This window comes from Anser brachyrhynchus, assembly GCF_964034855.1.
Source record: "Anser brachyrhynchus genome assembly, chromosome: 3".
NCBI classification, from domain to species: domain Eukaryota; kingdom Metazoa; phylum Chordata; class Aves; order Anseriformes; family Anatidae; genus Anser; species Anser brachyrhynchus.
In genome coordinates this window covers 123245320-123265558 of record NC_137696.1, presented here as the reverse complement: position 1 = coordinate 123265558, position 20239 = coordinate 123245320, and the positions used below count along the sequence as shown (strand labels likewise).

The 20239-nt window shown below is 50.2% G+C and overlaps 1 protein-coding gene across 1 annotated transcript in view; it reads right to left on the bottom strand.

The window, feature by feature from the left end:
- The window catches only part of XKR6 (XK related 6), a 188471-nt gene extending 179505 nt beyond the window's left edge, over nucleotides 1–8966 (bottom strand). Inside the window, exon 1 of the mRNA XM_080585721.1 lies at nucleotides 8111–8966. Within this exon, the coding sequence (XP_080441847.1) occupies nucleotides 8111–8805 (695 nt within the window). The 5' untranslated portion in view covers nucleotides 8806–8966. The remainder of the gene's footprint in view (nucleotides 1–8110) is intronic.
- Between the last annotated feature and the right edge of the window lie 11273 nt (nucleotides 8967–20239).

Sequence of the window (20239 nt, the reverse complement as noted above, 5' to 3'; positions counted from 1 at the left end):
GGGTGCACGAGTCCTCAGCTGCTTCTGCCTCATGGGGCACGACTGCACGGACAGAGCGGGGCAGGGGAACAGGAGGTCCTGGCGATAAAGGCAGCGGGCTTGAAAGCGGGAGGCCTGGGCGAAGCTGCCGGTTCTGCGAGAGATCCTCCGTACCACCGGAGTCACCTAAGGACAGGCTGTGAATATTTCATAGGCGAACCCGAGCCCTCGCTGATTTCAGGAGAAAGGAGATGCGAGAAGCACACGCTCCAGGTCCCATTATGGTTTTATGGTTTTGGGGACGTATTTAAGATTGCCTCGTCCTGGCCCGGCCTCTTGGGCAAAATCAGATTTCGCTGCATCGGGGCTGCTGGCTCAGCTGGGGCTTCGGGACAGCGATTTGAGGAACCCCCCCCACCCGTTTCTACTAAGACAATGACCGCAGACACAAAGCGTAGGCATCCCACTAAGTGCATACTTTAAATGTAGTGCTGGGCACATGGGTCGGACTGCCCAAGGGCAGACAAAGAGCAACTCTCCAGACTCCTCTGAAGATCCCCAGGAAATCTCTCTTCCCGTTTCCTCGGGATCTGGCTTGGGAAAAGCATCTCAGTGCCCTAACGCAGCCGTAGCAGGTCTGAGTCCCATCAGCAGAAAGCGAGGGTCAACGAAGTAACAGTATTTGGCACGCGGTTTTGTTTTTTTTTTTTTGCTTGTAGCTTTAATTCCAATTTAATTTGAGCTCTGGCTGTAACAAAGCGTTTCTCTGATTCACAGTTCCTCCTGCACAAAGGCTCGCAGGTGTCACAGCACTGCCTTACGCCACCGCTGCTTTACAAGACAGCAAGGTGCTAAAAATCCAGTCAGGATTCAAGGAAATAAAGCCAAGTGCAAGCACAGGGAGAAGTTCTCTGAGGGATCCAGACTCCTCCCTGGGCTACCTTCGTTCCCCGAGGAAAATTATACATCTGACGTCCAATTTCTTTTCCTCGCAGTCTCAAGGCAGCGAGAGCAGCTCTCCTCCACAGAGATGCTTTATCACCATCAGTTCTTCCTACATCCTTTTCATTAAAGGAAATGCTCCCTGAATAACCTACATTTATACCGAGAGGAGAACCACTGCAAGGAATAAAACCAGCTCAATGCAGCTAAAAGCAAAATGGAAGTGTCTAGAAAGGTGGAAGACGGAGAGGTTAGCGTCTCAGCGGGCAAAGAAGGCAAGCTGCCTTTCCCCCAGCCCTTTGCACCCTGCCTCCCCTCTGCCTCTAATCCCACTGGCGTTAGAAATAAAACTGTAGGGCACCCGAAAAAAAAAGGGAAAAAAAGGCACGACTGTCTGCCCTAGAGCTTGGCATGGAGCAATCAAAACGGGGATGCTGGGGTCAAAGATTTTAGGGAAGCGGGCTGGCACCCCACTTCCACGCAGACGTTTTCCGGAGAGATTTCAGACTCCTGGGCTCTCAGAAGAGCCTCACATCGGTGTCCTGGCCCCCAGAGCCCAGGAATTATTATGCCGGCTCTCTCAGGAAGAAGATTAGGGCCCCAAAGCATTCCTGCATCCCCATATAGCCCGGTGGGGAAGCAACGAGCTCTCACCGCTGCGCCAACACCTCACCAATGCAGCACCACGTGTACCTTCCTCAAAACGGAGCTGAACTCCACTTTCTGCCCCAAATCCTGCTCCTCCGCCTACCCACACCGTGCTGTTGCATGGAACCACCCAAGTGCCTGGATGGGGAGCTCCCAGCAGGTCGGGGCAGCACCCAAAGGGAAGGCTTGGAGGCAACTCTGCCCTCCCAAGGCTGGCGCAGCAGACCTGCTCCAACATCTGTGGTTTGACCCCCTCTAGTGGGTAGCACTCAACAAGACACGGAGCCTCGCCACCACCCCGAAACCAATGGAGACCCCCACTCAAGTGAGAAAGCCTCTTCTGTCGCTGGTATCGTGATTTGGGATTAGTATTCGCCCCCACAAACTGCCCTACCTGCATTGTAGATGCAGTATCCTCGGCGTGTTTTAACTTAGGCAGCCCAGCTCTGACGGAGATCCTGCAGAAAACGCTTCAAAATCGGGACAGAGCAAGAAAGGCTGGGTAAAAACGTTATACCCCAGACGTGGTTTTGTAGGGAGAACACATTTATCATCTATCCCAGAACGTCCTCCCTCTGCCAACTTGTCAAAAGCTGACAAAACTCCATACTATGAAAGCAAGCTGTTAAAACTTGGCTAAAGGGAAAAACTTAGCTGCCAGACAAGCTAACCAGAGAAAGCTGAAAAAAAAAAAAAAAAACACATTCAGGAGTGCCAGGGCGGGCAGTAAATTCACAGCAAGGCTCTGTAGGGTTGAACATCCCAAAGCAAGAAAGCGAGGCGGTGTCAGGACAGCAGCTTCTACTTCGTCTGCCATTTGACACGCTGATGTCTCCCACTCTAGGGGACTCGGGCTGGTAGCTTCGGAGTTGTAGCTGCTAATTTCTAAATTAGCTCAAGTAGCAGATCTCCAACTCCCAGTTCATCCCAGAACAAAGTATTTTAGTAAAGCCTAAACCCACTCACCGCGTAGTCATTAAATACCACGTATTCCTTTTAAACCCATTGATTCATCCTTCCACCTCCGGGCACGCCAAACGAAGAACAACTCACGGATCTGGTCTTTCCACTAATAAACAAGATGTCAAGCCTTCGCTTAAATTTTAGGAATTTTTCCCTTAAACACACACAGACACGGCGCTTTAATGTCAAAACAGTGACTGAAGCGTGTTTTTTTTTTCTTTTTTAGCAAAATGTTTTTCTTCTAAATACGTATTCCAACCAATTTTAACAACAAAACCCATAAATATATTGCACTCGAGTCACGAACCTTACCATCACTGCCAGCCAACAGACGCGGCGAGATTTTCAGGCGAGCTCCTGTTAGCTCAGACCCCACACACTGTTAATCCAATGGAATTCAATAACGTTTTCTTTAATAGCACGCCGCGACGCCAAGGATTGCGCTTCAATCCTTGTACTCCACAACCGCAACCATGACCCACTGACCAATATACGACAGAGGTTAAAGAAAGGTGCGTCGGATGCGGAAGTCATGCTCCCAGCCGTCATAAACACACCTCGAAAAACTACCCGGGGTATGAAAACTTTGGCTGGAAACTATTTTCCCTGAATTTACGTGGATGAATGGGTTCGGCGAAAGCAGCAGACGCCCGAGCAGCCTTCAGCCTATTTCCAGCAAAACCACAGCACTGCAGCGTCCCTCCTCAACAAGCATCCTCTACTTGTTTGAAGTCCTCGAGGTAAGCTAGGGGATTGAGATGAAAGGTGAAAATGGGAGATTTGTAAGGGTAAAACTCCCCCGGTACCTAAGCTTTACCAGTGGGAAGGTAATTTAAGATCGTGGCATTCCAAGCATCAATTAAAATCTCTATATGCCCATGTGTGCACACACACGCGCATGCTTTCACAACGTCTGTGTACTTTCTTTCCAGCAGCCGCTGTAGGTGGGCAGCATTAACACAGCCTCAGGCTCTCAGTTGAGCAAAAAAAAAAAAAAAAAAACAAGACAAGAAACCAGAAATATCGCTCAATCCGCCCAGTACTCCCACTAAGCCCCAGCGCTCGCTCCCTGGGCAGGAGAACTGAGGACAGGAGCTGAAGAAGGAGCCCCTGCCCTTACTGAGCAGACCCGTGAGCTCCTGCCCCACCATCCCGACAGCTCTCCGAGACCACCTCGCTAAACAGAGGTCGTGTTTCTGCCACGGGAATGTTATTTACCCGTCCTACTGGCGAGCCTCTCCAACGTTTAGGAGTCCCTACGGGGACGGTGTTATCCCCGCGAGTAAAACCCAGATTACCTAACGTCTACCACCAAGCAAGCCTTCGGCAGTTCAGGGAAGGGATTTCTGTACGACTCCAACCTGCCCCCTCTATTCTCTGCGATTTCGCTCCCAGCTGCCGAGCAACGGCTCCGACAGCCTCTACATAACGTACAACCCTGATTACGCTCCATGCAGCCGCAGCGCCTAGCCATTATCATGCAGGAAACCAGGCTGGATGCATTACGCGCTGAACTTACATTGTTCTAGGTCTTCCTCCTCCGTCCCCACGTTATCAACTTCTTACCAGCACGAAGCGATTTAGCCGCAGGTGAACGCCGCTAAAACGGCGCTTTCCGGCATTGGTCCCATCGCCGCGTTCCAGATTAATTTTAACGGCGCTCGCCAATTGCTAGAGCGGGAATGGGAAAAGACGCCTTCGTGGAGGCTAGCCCACAGACACCGGGAAGTTATTCCGGCTTCGGTCAGGTGCTGGGAGGCAGCTTCACGCCGCCCGCACTGCTCGGCGTGCCCTAAAAAGCCGGAGCCGTGCGCTAGGGAGGTTGGCGATCAACAGGAGAGGAAGCTCCCTTATTTCACCTAGCGTGCTTTGGGCTGCAGAGCTCCTTTCCAGTCCCTTTCGGCAGTCCCAGCCCCGCGCTGCCTCGGAAGTGAATATTTTTTCTCTGCATTAACAAAAAGCCTGGGTAGCTTGAGCCTGGTTTCTTCATATGCCCCCCAAAATATCACCCCTCCCCATGCATCGCCTCTGCCGGCGCTGCTTCCAGTGCCCCCCTCCCCACCTGCTCACTCGAGCGTGCCGGGGGATGTTTTTGCCAATGCAGGCTCACACCGCGGCTAATACATAATCATTTCTTCCTCCTGGCTCCGGAGGGGAGAAATCCAACTTGCCAGAGGTGCCTCTGCATCGCTGAATTGCTTTTGCTGATGGGATCAGCGTTTGGGAGCATTAGGGAAAGCAGGGGAAGGGGTCACGCGTCAATCCATCATCCTCACAAACTCCCCTTTCAGTATCCCCCAGCCCGCATCTCGGCCGCAAGAAAACAAAATAGCCCCCCCACACAATGAGAAGTTGAGCACAAACGTGTTTTGAGCGTTACACAAATGACATTGAAGATGCAGAAGGAATATGTACGTGCTGTTGCGCTGCACGGCTCCACGGGCTTCTTTCCCAGGTATACATTTCACGCACCCTTCCCACGCAGCTCCCCGCCCCTCCACCCCCTCGGGTTCTTTTGAAAAAAAAGAAAAATAAAAAAATAAATAAAAACCAAAAAAAAATCTTTGATGGGTATATTCATTTTATCTCAAGAGCGGTGTCCTCAGAAGAGGTGTCAAGGCCCTCCCCTGCCTCCACCCACGCAGCCCTCCCCCAGGCTCCAGCATGCTGTCTCCATCTTAACTCCAGCCACTTCTCCACTGATTTCATTAGGCAGCAGGCTTAACCCCTTCCGCTATCCAGACGGAAAAAAAATAATAATAATAATTTTTTAAAAAAGGACTTCCCTACCGATCATCGCCTTCTGCTTTCCCCTTCCCCTCTCCTCTCACCCAGACCCCAGCGACGAATTCCTCCCATCCACCCGTCGGGTTATTTTTGCCCCGTTAATTCACGCTGGAGATGCCGATGCAGGGACGTTAACCCTCCCTGCAAGCCCCTCCGGGGCTCTCTGCTGCCTCATCGTGAAGTACTGCCTTCTCCCCCCTTAAAAAATCCAGCATCTTCTGTCTGTACTTGATTTGAAAAGCTACCAAGCCCCAGCAGCCCCGCTGCCAGCCCCAGCCCTCCAATCTCCCCATATGTGTGCGGGGGGGGCGCATGCAGCACCCCAATGCCACCACCCGGAGCCCTCCCTCCGGCCTCCATCACCCCACACCTCTTTCTCCTTCCATCTCCTTAACCCACGTCCCCCCCGGAGCGATCCCGGAGGACGCTGGGCCACGCCGGGTCTTTTACCGTTGTCCTTACAACACCCCTTTCCGCAGAAATGCCGTGTGTCTCTGTGCAAGCGGTTGTATCTACAGGCTTTCATCCCGGAGAATCCCTCCCTGCCTCCTCTTAAACCTCTTTCGGGGGGATAACGCAGCTCGCAGCTCGTGCTGGAGGACGTCCTTTGATTCCCCCTGACCCCGCAGACACCCCAAACCCCTTCCCCTGACCAGCAGCTCCTCTGCCCCAGGGCCTCTCCGGGGGTGCAGTCCCCGTCTCTGACCTTCAGCCTCGCGCTGGCAACCCGAAAACCGTCCCCACAACCCCGCTGCCTCGCCGGGGAGAAGGTTTCTTCCTTCCCCCCAGCCAGGGCCAAGGCATCACGCTGCGTTTCTCTTCAGGGAAGGGGGCGAGCTGCGGGGGTCCCCCTCCGTGTGGGGTGAAGCTCGTGAGGTACGGATGCGACCCTCGTGGGGGTCACCCCCGGGCCTACCTCCATGCCGTCACCAGCAAGGGTGTTAGCGTCCCCCACCAGCACCTGTAGGGAAGAGCAGCCCCATATTTACCCCCCAAGTCCTGCCCCAGCCCTGTGGGGGGGCAAGAGCCCACCCCTGAGGCACTATTTACAACCCCGAGGAGCAAGGACCCCTTCGACCCTCCATGTTTGTGGGGGGCACCAACCCGTGTTCCCCCTGCCATGAGGGGACAGCAGCCCACATTCACCCTCCCCACAGACTCGTTTTGGGGGAAATCTCTCCTCCCCTCAGCACAAAGCCTAGGATCTGTATCTCCCCCAGCTTTTACTTGGGGGGGAGCCCTGGCCCTGCTACTTGGGGACCATGAGGTGACAGTGACCTCCATGGCCCCCTCAGCCCCATACATGCTTTTTGGGGGCACCTCTCCTCAGATAAGTGGGGGTGACCCCAAATCTCCCCTCATCCTACATGTGAGGGGCTCTGACCCATGTCCAGCTCAGACCGTGAGGGGACAGCAAACCCCAGTCTTGCCACCTCAGCCCCACAGACATGTTTTAAGGGAATTTTTCTTCCTTTTGAGCATCCCCTCAGTAAAAGGAGGGCCCCCACACCTCCTCCAGCTGGGGGAGCACTGACCCATGTCCACCGACCCATGGCCCTTGCCAGGCCATGAGGTGACAGTGACTCGTGTTTCCCCCACCTCAGCCCCACAGATTCATTGCAGGAGCATCTCTACTCACCCTAAGGGGTAGAAAAGCCCTCTTTCCCCATATAGGGGGCACTGACCACATCCGCCTTGGACCACAAGGTAACACTGACCCACGTCCACCTCAGACCATGGGGTGACAGTGACCAATGTCCACCTCAGACCATGAGGAGATAGCAGCACCCTTGGACCCACCTCAGCCAGGGGACAGTGACCCACGTTGAGGGGACACTGACCCACCTCCGTGATGGGCAACGAGTTGACAGTGACCCCCTCTGCCCCCACTTCAGCCAAGGGACAGCAACCCACCACCCTGAGGTGACAGGGACCCTCGTTCTCCCACCTCAACCAAGGGACAGTGACCATGTCCACGATGGACCGTGAGGTGGCAATGACCCCCACTCCCCCATATCAGCCTGGAGACACTGCCCATGCCCACGTTGGACCACGAGGTGACAGCAATCCTCGTTCTCCCACATCAGCCAAGGGACAGTGACCCACGTCTGCAACGGACCACGAGACGGCAGTGACCCCTGTTTCCTTATGGGGCAGTGACCCACATCCCCATTAGACCACGAGGAGGCAGTGACCCATCCCCATTAGACCATGAAGAGGCAGTGACCCCATTTCTCTGTGAGACACTGCCCCATGTCCAGGCTGGACTGCGATGTGGTAGCGACCCACGTCCCCACTAGACCATGAGGTGGCAGTGACTCTCATCTCCCCAAGAGACACTGACCCACGTCTAGGTTGTACCGTACGGTGCCAGTGACCCCCATTTCCCCAAGAGACGCTGCCCAATGGCCAGGTTGGACCGTAAGGTGACACTGCCCCACGTCCCCCACCAGACCATGAGGTGGCGGTGACCCCCATCTCCCCAAGAGACGAGGGTCCAGGTGGGACCATGAGGTGACACTGCCCCACGTCCCCGCCAGACCATGAGGTGGCAGCGACCCTCGTCTCCCCAAAAGACACTGCCCCACGTCCAGGCTGCACCGTGAGGCGCCAGTGCCCCCCACAACACCCAGCGGGCAATGCCCCGCGTTACACCATGCAGTACCGGTGCCCCCATCTCCCCACCACCGCCGCCCACCCCCGACCCCACGGACGCCCGCCGCCGCCTCCCCTCCCTCCGCAGCCCCTCGGGGGCAGCCGCCCCCCAACCGGGGCGCCCCCCCCCCCTTACCTCCAGACCTGTCCCATCTGCAGCAGGTGGATGACGGACTGCCAGACCCACACGGAGATCCTGCAGAGGCGCTGCGCCCCGGGGGTGGCGGTGCCGCCGGCTCCTCCTACCCCGCCGGCGGGTCCCCCCCGGCGGCCGACGGCCCCCATCATGGGCGGCCCGCGGCTGCTGAGCCCCTGCACGGCCCCCAGCCCTCCGCCCGTGTAGTCCTGCACGAACCAGCGAAAGCTGAGGATCTGCACCAGCACCGAGGGCAGCAGCACGAAGGCCAGCGTCAGGCCGCACCAGACGTAGTCCCGCCGGCCGTAGTGGTGCAGCGCCAGCCACAGGTCCGTGCCCACGTCCCCCAGCAGCACCAGCAGCGCCAGCACGATCCACAGGCAGTCCAGCCACGGCCGCTCGGCCGCCCCGCCGACCTCCGCAGCCCGCGGCGGCCCCTCGTCGGCGGGGCGCGGGGCCAGCGGCTCGGCGGCGGCGGCGGCGGCCGCCCTGCCGAAGAGGTTCCGCAGGCAGGCGCTCCGGCAGCCCCAGTAGCACGACGACGTGTTGCAGCAGTGGCAGATGTGCAGGGAGCTGCTGCCGCCCGGCTCCTCCGCTCCCTCGCACGGCGCCGCCCCGACGCCCGCCGCGGACGCCTCGTCCAGGTTGTGCAGCTGGGCGAAGCCCCCGCCGCCGCCATCCGACTTGGCCGCCATCTTACAGCCGCCGCCGCCGCCGCCGCGTCCCCGGCCCCTTCGCCGGGCGCGCTGCCTCGCTCGGCCCCCCCCGTCCCCGCTTGCCGGCGCCCCCCCAGCCCGCCTGCCGCCTGCCTCCTGCCTCCCTCCTGCCTCCTGCCCGCCCGCTGCTTCCGGGGGAGGCGCTTCCAAGGCCGAGCAGCCCGGCCCGGGCCGCCTAGCGACCGAGCCGGGCAGCGCCGGGGCGAGCCGGGCTGAGGCGGGCCGAGCCGGGCCGCCTGGCGGCGGAGCTGCCCCCCTCAGCGGGCAGCGCGGCCTCGGCGTGGCGTTTTGGGGGGGGGGGGGGGGGGCGTTTGGCCCTCCCGAGCTGTGTGGCTGGGGATCGAGGGGCTGTAGGGACCCCCCCCCGGTGTCCCCCCCCGCGCTGCGGTGGCCTCCTGTCTTCAGTGCACACATCATTATCCCGCCTCACCTAAGTGCTTGTCCCTTGCTCTCTTCCCCTTTTTGGGGGCACTTAATTGCACACAGCGTTATTACAGGGTCAGGCAAAGTCACTGTGTCCCCCCCACACCCCACACATCGTTATCTCACTTCACCAAAGTCCTGGTCCCTTGCTCTCTTACCCCTTTTGGGGGACACTTAATTGCACGCACCGTTATTACAGGGTCAGGCAAAGTCACTGTTTCCCCCCCCCACCCCACACATCATTATCCCACTTCACCCATATGCTTGTCCCTTCCTCTCTTCCCCCTTTTCAGGAACACTTAATTGCACATCCTGTTCTTACGGGGTCGGGTAAACCATTCAGGTCCCCAACACAGCCCCAGGTCCCTGATGGAGGGCACAAACTGCAGGCGAGCTCTGGTTTGGGGGTCTGCCAGGGGCTCAGCAGCACCCCGAGGCCGGTGGTTTGGCCAAGGAGCCGCTGGCAGGCTGGCAAGACACATCCAGGTCCTTCCACACTTGGTTCCCTTTCTACCCGTTTACATTTGTTCATCGCATCCATCTCCTCTGTGCTGTCTTGTGCTGTCCTCTGTAGTTTATCATCTCTCTGCTGATTTATTTTTCCCATTCAGTAAGCACGCTCCTTCCTGATGCTCCTTCTCCAGCTCTTTTACTCTCCTGTGGGCTCTCCTGCCTCTTTCTCTGTGTTTGTTTTTTTTTTACTTGTGGCAAAACATCAGGGCTAATAGATTCAGGGCTCCAGAACTTGCCAAAGTTGCTGCTTTGCAGAGTCTGATTTTCAACAGAGGAAAAAACCACAAAGGTGGAAAGGTGCAAAAGTGCAGATAAAAACGCTTTTTTTCCAGCAAGGAAAAAGAAAATTAATCTTGCAAAGAGTGAGAGGACTTGCAAATATTAAATAAGCTGTCTGAGAAGGACGTATTTGGCCTTTCCAAGTGATTCCTAAGGACTTCAAAAGTTTCACGAAGTCCTGAAAGGCACGGCAGGTCTTGAAGCAGTTGGATCCTCCTGTAGCAGAGGAACGGAAGAAAGGAAATGGAAAGCAAAGCTTGGCGCATTGTCCAGATGACAGCCCTCTGATGCACGTCTGCATGTGGCCAAATCAAAGTCATTTGTACTGCCTGCAGCTCCAGCCCAAAGTTCTTCAAAGGGAGAAAACTCGTATTACAGATATAATAGGATCGGCGAGGACATGACCCCGCAGCCCCTGTGAAGCCGAATTCAAACATTGCGGATCGGCCCGTATTTTCTGCTGACTTAAGCTGTGGCATGTAGCTGGCGTGAAATATCAATATGGAAATAAATGAGGGGAGCGCCAGCCCTTAGCTCAACCCAGATGAATGCACAGGCATAAGACATGTATGATTAGATATATATATATAACAAAAAAACACTTTCCTGTTTGACACCATAAAACCCAGAGCAGTAAACATATACGTTAATTCTCACAGCACCGAGGAATAAGGACTCTGCGACCTCTGTTCTAGGGGGACAGGCACGTGTATTAAGCTCAAACTTTTGTTTTGCAGTGTGATGAGCTATAAATGGAAGCATTCCTCATTTCTGCGAACTTTCCTAAGTAGCAAATTTGCTACATATGATTTGAAAACAAAACAGCAACAATAACAAAAACCAGCACAGAAGCAATAAAACTATTTGCTCTTATTATTTAAATAGAAGTGTAGGTGCACATTGCGTGCTCTGAACCAATGAGGGGACAGAAGACTCATCTGTTTTGATACAAAAACAGCCCAAACTTGTGCGATGAGACATACGGGTGGGAGAAGACAGCAGTTAGGGATTTTAGCGTTGGCACGCTAAATGAGAAAAGCAGTTGCTTGGGCAATATGTGACATGAGGTAATACGCTGTTGAGACTGCCTCTGAATTTCTCGGTGCAGTTGTGGCCACCTGTGTCCAAGAAGGGTGAATTCAGGCTGAAGCACGTGCAGGGAAGAGCCGGGAGTTGTCAGAGATCAGGGCTGGCTTTCTGCTGTGGACTGAAAGAATTTGGCTTGTTCAGTTTAGCAAAAAATGAGAATGGGAAGGGAATATGTTTTCTGCCTGTAAATACATCCTGGAAAGTAAATGCAAGCAAAGGGAAAAGTGCTGTGACACTGAAAGGCGGCAGCAGAAGAGTAAATGAGTAGGAACTGACCATGGATATATTTAGTCTAGAAACTGGAAGATCCTTCCAGTAGGAGTAACAGAGAGAGGGGGGGAAAAATAAAATCCCTAGCTGGTTTTAACACATAGTTTCTTAATTTTGCAAGGAAATTGCATACCAGTATGAAACAATAAACAGTTGGGATGAAGGACCTTGAAAGGTTTTCCAGCCCAAAGCGTCTGTCCTTGGAAAGATCTTGTCCATTTTGATGCGTGGTACACTCCGCTCCTTCCTGCATCAGGCGATGAGTCATGGTTACATGACTCCGTGGGTGGCCAGAAGTGATATCTCCACCGCTTACATCTTAATTCCTGATCATCCCATGATGTTCTCCAGCTCCAGCTCACCCACTTCGCGCACAGCAGAACCGTGGCCGTGCCCAAAGCACCCCACAGCCCCCTCGTGTCCCCGGTACCCGCAGCCACCGCTGGATGGTCGCTTCGGCCAAGGGTGTAGGAAAGATGCTCTGCCCCTTCAGCCAAGCTGCAGCCCTCTTTTATGGCCCTCACAGAGAGCAAAAAGAGCCATTAGTCAGAGCCTGTTTCTTTTATTAGTCAACATATTGTATTTTTATGTTTTAGGGTGGATTTTTTTGAAGTTGTGAGTGTCAATCACACCCATGTTGATGTCTCTCTTAACTCATGTGTTCGAGAAGGAAAAGCTTTTCCCTGTGCTTCGTGGTGACCCACGCGTCCATCACCTTGAGGCACTCGTGTCCAGAGGTTTGAGGAATGTCTGGATGGCCCTTAGATCTGCGAATATTTATAAAACGTGTTTAGCAAGGGGTTTTCTCTTGTGGCAGTCAAAACTGATCTAAACCCTCTACTTTATGTTTGCATTTTATGTTTTTCAGAAGCAGCACCGAGACACCAGGAAGGGGAGGCATGGCTGGTGCTCCAGCAGCACCCAGCAAACCACAGCGTGGAATCGTGCCCTTCGTGTGCCGGTTGGTTAAAGGCTTTTTTTGTCCCGATCAATACAGTAATTGAGCTGTGTGGTCTTCCATCTTCCAGGCATTTATTCAGATCAGGGGAACAAACACTATATATAGAGAGGTATGTAAGCCAGAATCAGAGTAGTGTAAATCTGGAACTGGCTCATTTCGATAACTGGGGGATCCAGCTGAGCGTCTGGTGTACGTGGAGTACTCCGTCACCAGCACAGATAATTACAATTAATGGGGATTTACTTTAAGCAAAGTAGGTCAGAAAAATGACATTTTATTGTGTCATTAGTTTCCATCAATTACTTCCATGTTGTTTGCTCAGTTCCCAAGTCAAACGAGTGGGGGCTAACTGACAGCCTTGCAAGCTCAACTTGGTATTGTCTCTAAAAATCAAACTGCATTATTTCTGCCTCATGCATCATCACTAACAATAAAGCATCCACCGCTGGAATATAGCAGGTGGCTTTGTTATTCATGCATGAGGCAGAAAAGACTCTGGCTTCCTCTGTCACGACGCTCAGGTCTCCGCGGTATTAAAAGTTGGTATATGTTGCTAAACTTAAAGTTACTGTGTGAGCCTGGCAAGAGGACATGCTCAGGTCAATCCTTGTGCCTGTGCTTTCCATTAGACTTAATGAATGCTACATGTATATTTGGGGTAGGATTAACACAATGCTGTTTTTGCTGTTATTTGTCTCCCCATGACAGCGCTTTGTGACGTTAGACTCTCTAGGAAAGGTGCAGAAGTTGCCAAGTATTATATAGTTAAAAGCCAGCTCACAGTTACCCAAATAACTGCGTGTTTGGTGAAACTTTCCAGTTCTAGCACTTCATTGTTTTTTAAGGTTTTATTAGGTTTTGAGCTTTCAGTTAAAAAATCCAATCAACTGATAAGTGTTATCAGGGACTATCAATAATCATGCGTTAATGAACAACTGAATGTGGTGTGTCCCCATAGCTGGACCAGGTGCCTGACTTCTAAACCCAGTTCCTTACATCTCTATAATCTACATGCAACTGATTGGTTTTGAATAGCTTACCCTTTCCTGAAAATCTGTTAGAATTAAAGAATATGTTTATTCGCCGTTGGTCCATCCAGGGCTGGATCCTTGTCCAAAGGAAATATCCCTGCGAGCCATCCTGGTTTCTTGAGCTGAGATTTTTATCTGGATGGAGGCTGTCACAGAGGAAGGCATCATAAGCAAGAGACTGTTCCTTAAAAACAGACTCTCTCTTTCTGGCTATGTTTTAGGCAAAATGGAGTCACTGCTATAGTCTAGAGAGGTTACGAAGCTTAGTAATGCTCCTAAAATGTATTCTAGTCCTCAGTTGTTACACGATAAAAGCCAGATAACATTTCTCTGCTAAATATGCAATTACATGAATCCCACACTTTTCTCTATTGGACAGTAATGTTATATTCAAACCACTTTACACCTCCTGACAAATTTAAGAACTAGTGTGGTCTTGGGAAAGTTAGGAAACTTCATGGCTCCTATTATCTAGATCTCACCTGCAGTGACATGGTTTATTCAGCTCTTCTCAGCCTTCCTTTAATCTCCTGAGAGCTGCAACTCTGTTCATTTATTACAGCGCATCAAAAGGAACCTGTCTCCGTGCTTTCAGAAAAGTGCCTTTATGGGACACCTTTTAGATGCAATTAGCTAACCCAGTGACATCGGATGTGTGATCGTAGGGCCACCTGGGGACTGGCCTGTGCAGAAGGGGGTGACTGCAAGAAGACTTCCGACCTGCCTGCCTTTTCTTTCCAAAGTCTGGCCATGCTTGCAGCTTTCTCGTTAAGCCAAGCACAGGCTAATCCTCTCGGCTCTGCTCTTCGAGGTACCGGCTACCCATCAGGGAAGAGCAACGTGACTTCATCAGCCAGAAAAGGGGGTGAGTGGTGCAGGCAAGTGTGTGTTTCTCTCCTCAGAAATGCATTAACAGCTAAGACCTCCAGTCTGATGGACTTGCTTGGGGCTCTTCCAAGCTGGGATTTAGGAAAAGCAACTGCACAGCATTTCCCACTTCCCGTCCCCATGGAGCCCCGGTGATTCAATTGCCTATGAAGGGCAGGGATGTATCTCGTGCTGCTATTGTCAGCATGCCACACTGCTCTTCGGAGCTCAGTGAAAAATTAAGAGTTTTCAGGCAATGCTTCCCCTTCTGAACTGGGTGCATGTGAAGGCTGGTCGCTGTGTCAATAGGATTGGCACGTGGCATACAGCTTTTCTGTTTCTTGAGGTTACTGGGAAAGCTGCTGCATTCCCGTGGGCCAAGGGAGGAAGTGGAGCTGGATTTCACACCTTAATCAAGGTGAAGTATATTCCCCGTAACATGAAACTCTTTCCACACACACACATAGAATCACAGAATCATTAAGGTTGGAAAAGCCCTCCAAGATCACCTGGTCCAACCATCCCCCCACCACCAATGTCACCCACTGAACCACGTCCCTAAGCACCACGTCCAACCTTTCCTAGAACACCCCCACACACTGATGCTCATTTTAATACCTGAAAATGCTGTAAACCTTCATCCAAACTCCGACATGTAACAGAATAAAGTATTTTTCTTTAATTAATGCTGCCACTACAGATTTCTTAATTAAATTCATGACCTTTAATATCAAGCCAAATAAAGACAGAATATTGCAGTAATCCCAAACTGCCTGGGTTTCCCTTGAAAACAAGAAAATGGCTGCTGGCTGTAGCAGCTCTGGTAACTGTAGCTTCTTCCATCTCCCTTTTCCTGAAGCATCAGCTCATGCATTGCCCATTTCTGGTGTGGGATATTACACCTTAGTGTCTCTGCTTGCTCCCTTCTCAGTCCTTGCTCCCATCGAGGAACTGCAAAGAAATTATTTCCCCCTGATTTCCCACCGATCTTGTGAGATCCTCCATGGACCATTTTCCTAAAGCCCTGTGCACCCCAGATCTCCTTGGTTTTTTCCTCCCTCTTCCTCTCAAGGATGGAATTTCTGTTCCCATTTTATTCCCATTATTTATGTCGGTTGCATCTTTGCCGCCCTTTTCCTTTCACAACGAACCATGCAGGCTATCTCAATTACACGCCCTTTTGCACTCAGTAAATCCTTTGCACACTACCTTGGCTCCACTACAATCACCATTTCTAGCACTTTGGTCATGGACAAAATGCCTTTATCTGGTCGAGCCCCTTTTCTAAGTCTGGATTCAGATTCAGCTCCAGACCAAGACATCTAAGTGGACATAGCCGTGCGTAAGTTATGTATCCAAGTTCCCATCATAGTCAAGAAAGAGCTCACCAAAGGCTCTGTGCAGTTACCCACATGTAGACATCTACTGCCCCTTGAAAGGCCCCAGGAAATCTCACCTGACTGCCAGAGGATGCTCCAAATGGGCTTGGGTCTCCAATACCTCCCGTGCCACACCTGTCAGTCTTGTCTCATCTTCCCACCCCATTACCCTGTCCCTGTCTGGCTCCCCCTCTCTTGTCCAGAGCACGTTGACTCTGGTTTCAGGCAGCAACATGGACTTCTGACCTGTTTTGTCCAGAAACGTTCATCTGGCTTTGCTGTGTGGCATTCAGTGATGTAAGGAGATGGGATATAAATACCGTTTATTTCGTAACTGAGCAAAGCTCTCTTTCGTAGGATATCAGAAAATGCTTTATTTCTTATTTCCTTTTATTCTCCCACCACATTAAAAGCATCATTATTTCCCTTTCTCTATTTTTAATGCTTTTAATTAATTTGGCTATGCACAGGTCATTTAATATCTCAGGGGACGGATGAGATTTGCCCAGCTTTGAAGGGGATGCTTAAGGTCTCATTTCTATGACGAAAATGATCATGTGGCTAGTTCGCACAGTGTCTAAAAATTAAGAAGTGCTATTCTGAAGTCTTGGTTCAGGCACACGCTGTGCTTTCTAGCATGGGCACATCACCAGCATATCCAACTTTGGCAAATGCTCTTATCATTTCTTCCATCTGCCAGCATACACAATATTTCTGAATCTGTTAATTAAGGAACTGAAGTTTTGCCCTAAGATACCAGAGGAACTGGTTCTGTTTTCTGCAGCAAAAAACTAATGCTTGCCTTGTCCATAATTACCTAAATTGTTGGGAAAAAATTATTCAGCTTTCATGTTGATTCACTTTTGTAATTTCATTGCCGAGGCTAAGTGTGGCGCCCATTTAAATTATCTCCTACTCTCATTTTACTCAAGACGTGTTATTTGCCAACAAAGATTCAATAAGGAAAAATGGGAAGGTGACAACTACCTCCTTCATCAGTGCAAATGACAATAATCTCCTCTCTTCCACCATGCAAAAATAAACATTGAATCATTCCAGATGGAAATACCCTTCTGCATTTAGAAATTTGGATACGGAAAGGCGACACCTGCTCTCATTTATGTAGTCGTAAAACTCAAGTTTGTCTAGTAATTCCATGGAAAATACTTCAGGAGATCAACAGTGGTGTAAACTCAGATTGAAAAGTGTCCCTAGTGTTTTTCCCAGGAGTATGTACATTCTTCAGTGTTTTGTTCTCTTGCATTTTTAAATGGAAGATTATTTTTGGTGCCCATTAAATAATTGAAATAGTGCACAGTGATCACCTTTGTGGTTTGAAATGGAAGGATCATGTACAAGCGCATGGGCACCTTTCACAGAACGTGGGTACGTTTCCTCCTGGGAACACAGAAGGGATTTTTTTATCTCATATTTGACTAAATGTTCATGTTACAGAAAACCACTTTCAAGCTCTTAAAACCAGACCAGTGCTAGACTCTGCAGCCTTACCTGGGATAGCAATTGAGTGGTGTCTTCAGGGAGCAGGATGCATCACCAGAGGTTCATATGTGATGCTGTGGTCACCAGTGTGAGGGCGTTTACGGGATGGAAGTTTGTGGAGGACTTGGAACTCTGCATCATAAAACACAGTGAGATTAATATCCAGATTAATTTTATAGATTAATTCAATAAAGATTAATATTATAAGGTAGGTAACTGCAGTTATTAAATGCACATTTGTTTCATCTTGTGCATCCTCTGCACAAGAGGAGCATCTGCGTGGCTCACAGCTTCCTTCCCTCAGCCCCGCTCAGGGCTTTTGGAAGTGTGTGCACGAGTGGGAGCCTTTGTGGGACCTGGATCCGAAAGGTATTTGGGGAGATGTGAGAGTCCAGCTGCAGCATTAACACTTCGATGGAGAGCTGAGAGTGCAAAAACTTGATCAGAATCTGCAAACGAGATGTGAAAACATGGGCAGAAAATCACTCTGGGGTAGATTTGGCTGCCTTGTTCCTTAACCCAGCAAAGCAGAGGGGAAATTCCTGGAAACTGTGGCCAAAACCTTTTTGCATAAGCAACTCACAAGTAAGTGCACAAAATAACACCGTGCCTGTTCTCGGAGATTATATCTGTCTTAGTACAAGTAGTTACCTTCACTGGGAGTTTTGATTTTTTTGCAAGAGTTTTTTGAGGTTTCAGAGTGTTTGCGGGCAGGATCTGACTAAGCCAACTGGGGCCACAGGACGATCCTGGTGCTGTTGGGTCTGCAGTAAAGCTGTTGTGTCTGGGAGGCTGCTGGGGTTTGCCATCTCCAGGGGCAGCACCAGCATCTCCTTCTGCATTCCTCCCATTCCTACTGGTTTCCAGCCCCATCGCAACAGAGCTCACACGTGGAATGTGCCCACAGCTCCACGAGGCTTGCACAGAAGGCAAGAGCAAACTACCCAAAAGGCTCTCTCCAAGCTCTGCTGGCTTCTCTCTGTTCACTTCTGGTTCCTCCTCGTGGCTTGAGCCATTCTTCTCTGAGCAAGGATGGGTGTTTAGATGCTCGCCTTCTAATCAGCCGCAATTACAGCCTTTTCCAGTATCTTCTGCTGCCAAATTGGAGGAGGAAAGAGAGAAAGGATTTAAAAAAAAGAGAGGGAGGCTAATGCTTGTAAAGACATATGTGTTTAGTGTTGTTGGCAGATTTGTAAACTTATTAGTGCCTCCACACACCATGTAATTAAGATCTACTGGTAATTAGTCAATAGTTAAAAATAGGGGTTGGTATTGTGCTGCTGAAAACGCCTACAAAATAATGTGTTCTCTGCACTGAAGATGCAGTTACTGTCTTTAAAAATGCTAATTTAAAAAATATATATTTGTTTCAGAGCCAGATTTTTAGCAAAGTAGAGTTTAGTGTGTGTATGTGTCTGCATGTGTGTGTTCAACCTATTTATCTTTGTGCATTTATGCGTGTTTTTGTGATGCCAAAGAGACTGACTGCATATTTTGTCTTGGATACAAATGTTAAGCTGTAAAACTGCAGACTCGACACAAGCACGGAGGGAATGGGAGCTTTTCTCATTTGTAGATTTCCATCAAAATAAACCTGCTCATCAAAGGAAATTGTTCAAAAATCCACAAGAATGGCAGATGTGTAGCACCATGGGGCAGATGTCTGATGTTTGGAGAGTCGTGCGTGTATTTTCTAAATATTCAGGGATTACCACAGTCTATAGATATAATCCTTTAGTAACCTGAAATGTTAAAGGCGATGGAAAATCTCTAATGCCTTGTCGCAAACGTTAGGCCAAACTGCCCCATAAGAACAGGCATTCCCTCCCACGTTTGAAGTCGCTTGTCCTTATTCTGTGAAAGAAGACCCAAAAGAGTTGGTGGGGTTTTCAGACTCCTGCTTTATAACGAGGTCCAGAGCCGTGGTGAGAGCTGCAGGGTGACGTTCGGAAAGGACGTCTCGTTTGGCTGTCATAAGCAATCTGCGGTGATTTGTTGTGCAGACAGGCATTTGTCTCAAGTAATCCAAGGGGCTTATTTTGATTGCTTGATAGATCCAAGGAACGTACAGTCGACTCAGTGGGGGATTCATTTATTATGCTCCCAAACCATTCCTAAATCTTTCCTTATGTCATGTCAATGGATTTGGCAGGCCACCCTCGCATAGCAGTAAGGCACTGATGGGGGAGATTTACCCTTGCCAAGCAGAGTTAGTTGCTGTGTTTATAGACCTGTTTCTGAAGTGCCAGTGGTGAGTGAAATTCTGCTGCGGGAAATAAATGGGACTTTGGTTTGTGCCCTCGAGAGAAGTATCTTCTCTTGACTTAGGGGGAAAAAAAAAAAAAAGAAGAAAAAACGACAAAAAAACTTACTCCAATTCCATAGTAAAGCAAAAAAGACCAAGCCTAGAGGGTCCTAGCAAAGGCCAGCAAACTGATCTCACAACTTGTTCATGATACAAGCACGAGCTAAAGACTGTAAAGCCCTCTGAGGATGGATGCTGAGCAAACACCAGGTATTGCTAGCTCGGAGTTCATGGCACGGTTTCCCTTAATGTATCTTGATGCTGAAAGTGTATTTTGATTTCATTATGTTCAGCTTTGGAATTTATAGAGGGGTTTTAGTTCTAACACTTGGATAGCTGCTGAAACTAATTTTGAAATAACATTTTCAGGTATTAATGTGTCCTTTCTCCAACCTATTTCAACATCTTCTTCCCCGACTGGGTAGGTATGGTAGTTAACCAGCACATGGCAAATACTCTGGGAATGTCGTAAAGTGAATTACATTTAACCTGCAAAAAGAGCAATACTACATGGTGATAATTACAATGCATGCGTGTGTATTGGTGAAGCTCTTTGTTGTTAAACAAACAAAATTACTGAATGAAAAAGATAAAGAACAGACAAGGTGACACCAACCGTCTTTGAATGAGGAGGACTTTTAAGAACTGAGACAATCATATGTGAGGGAAAGATAGAAATTCATTGCGAGAGTGAAATCATACGTGAGAAAATGATAGAAATTCATTGTAAGAGTGAATCAGATAATTTTATATTATTATGTATTACAATCTGCTATAGAATTCTTTCTAATTTTTA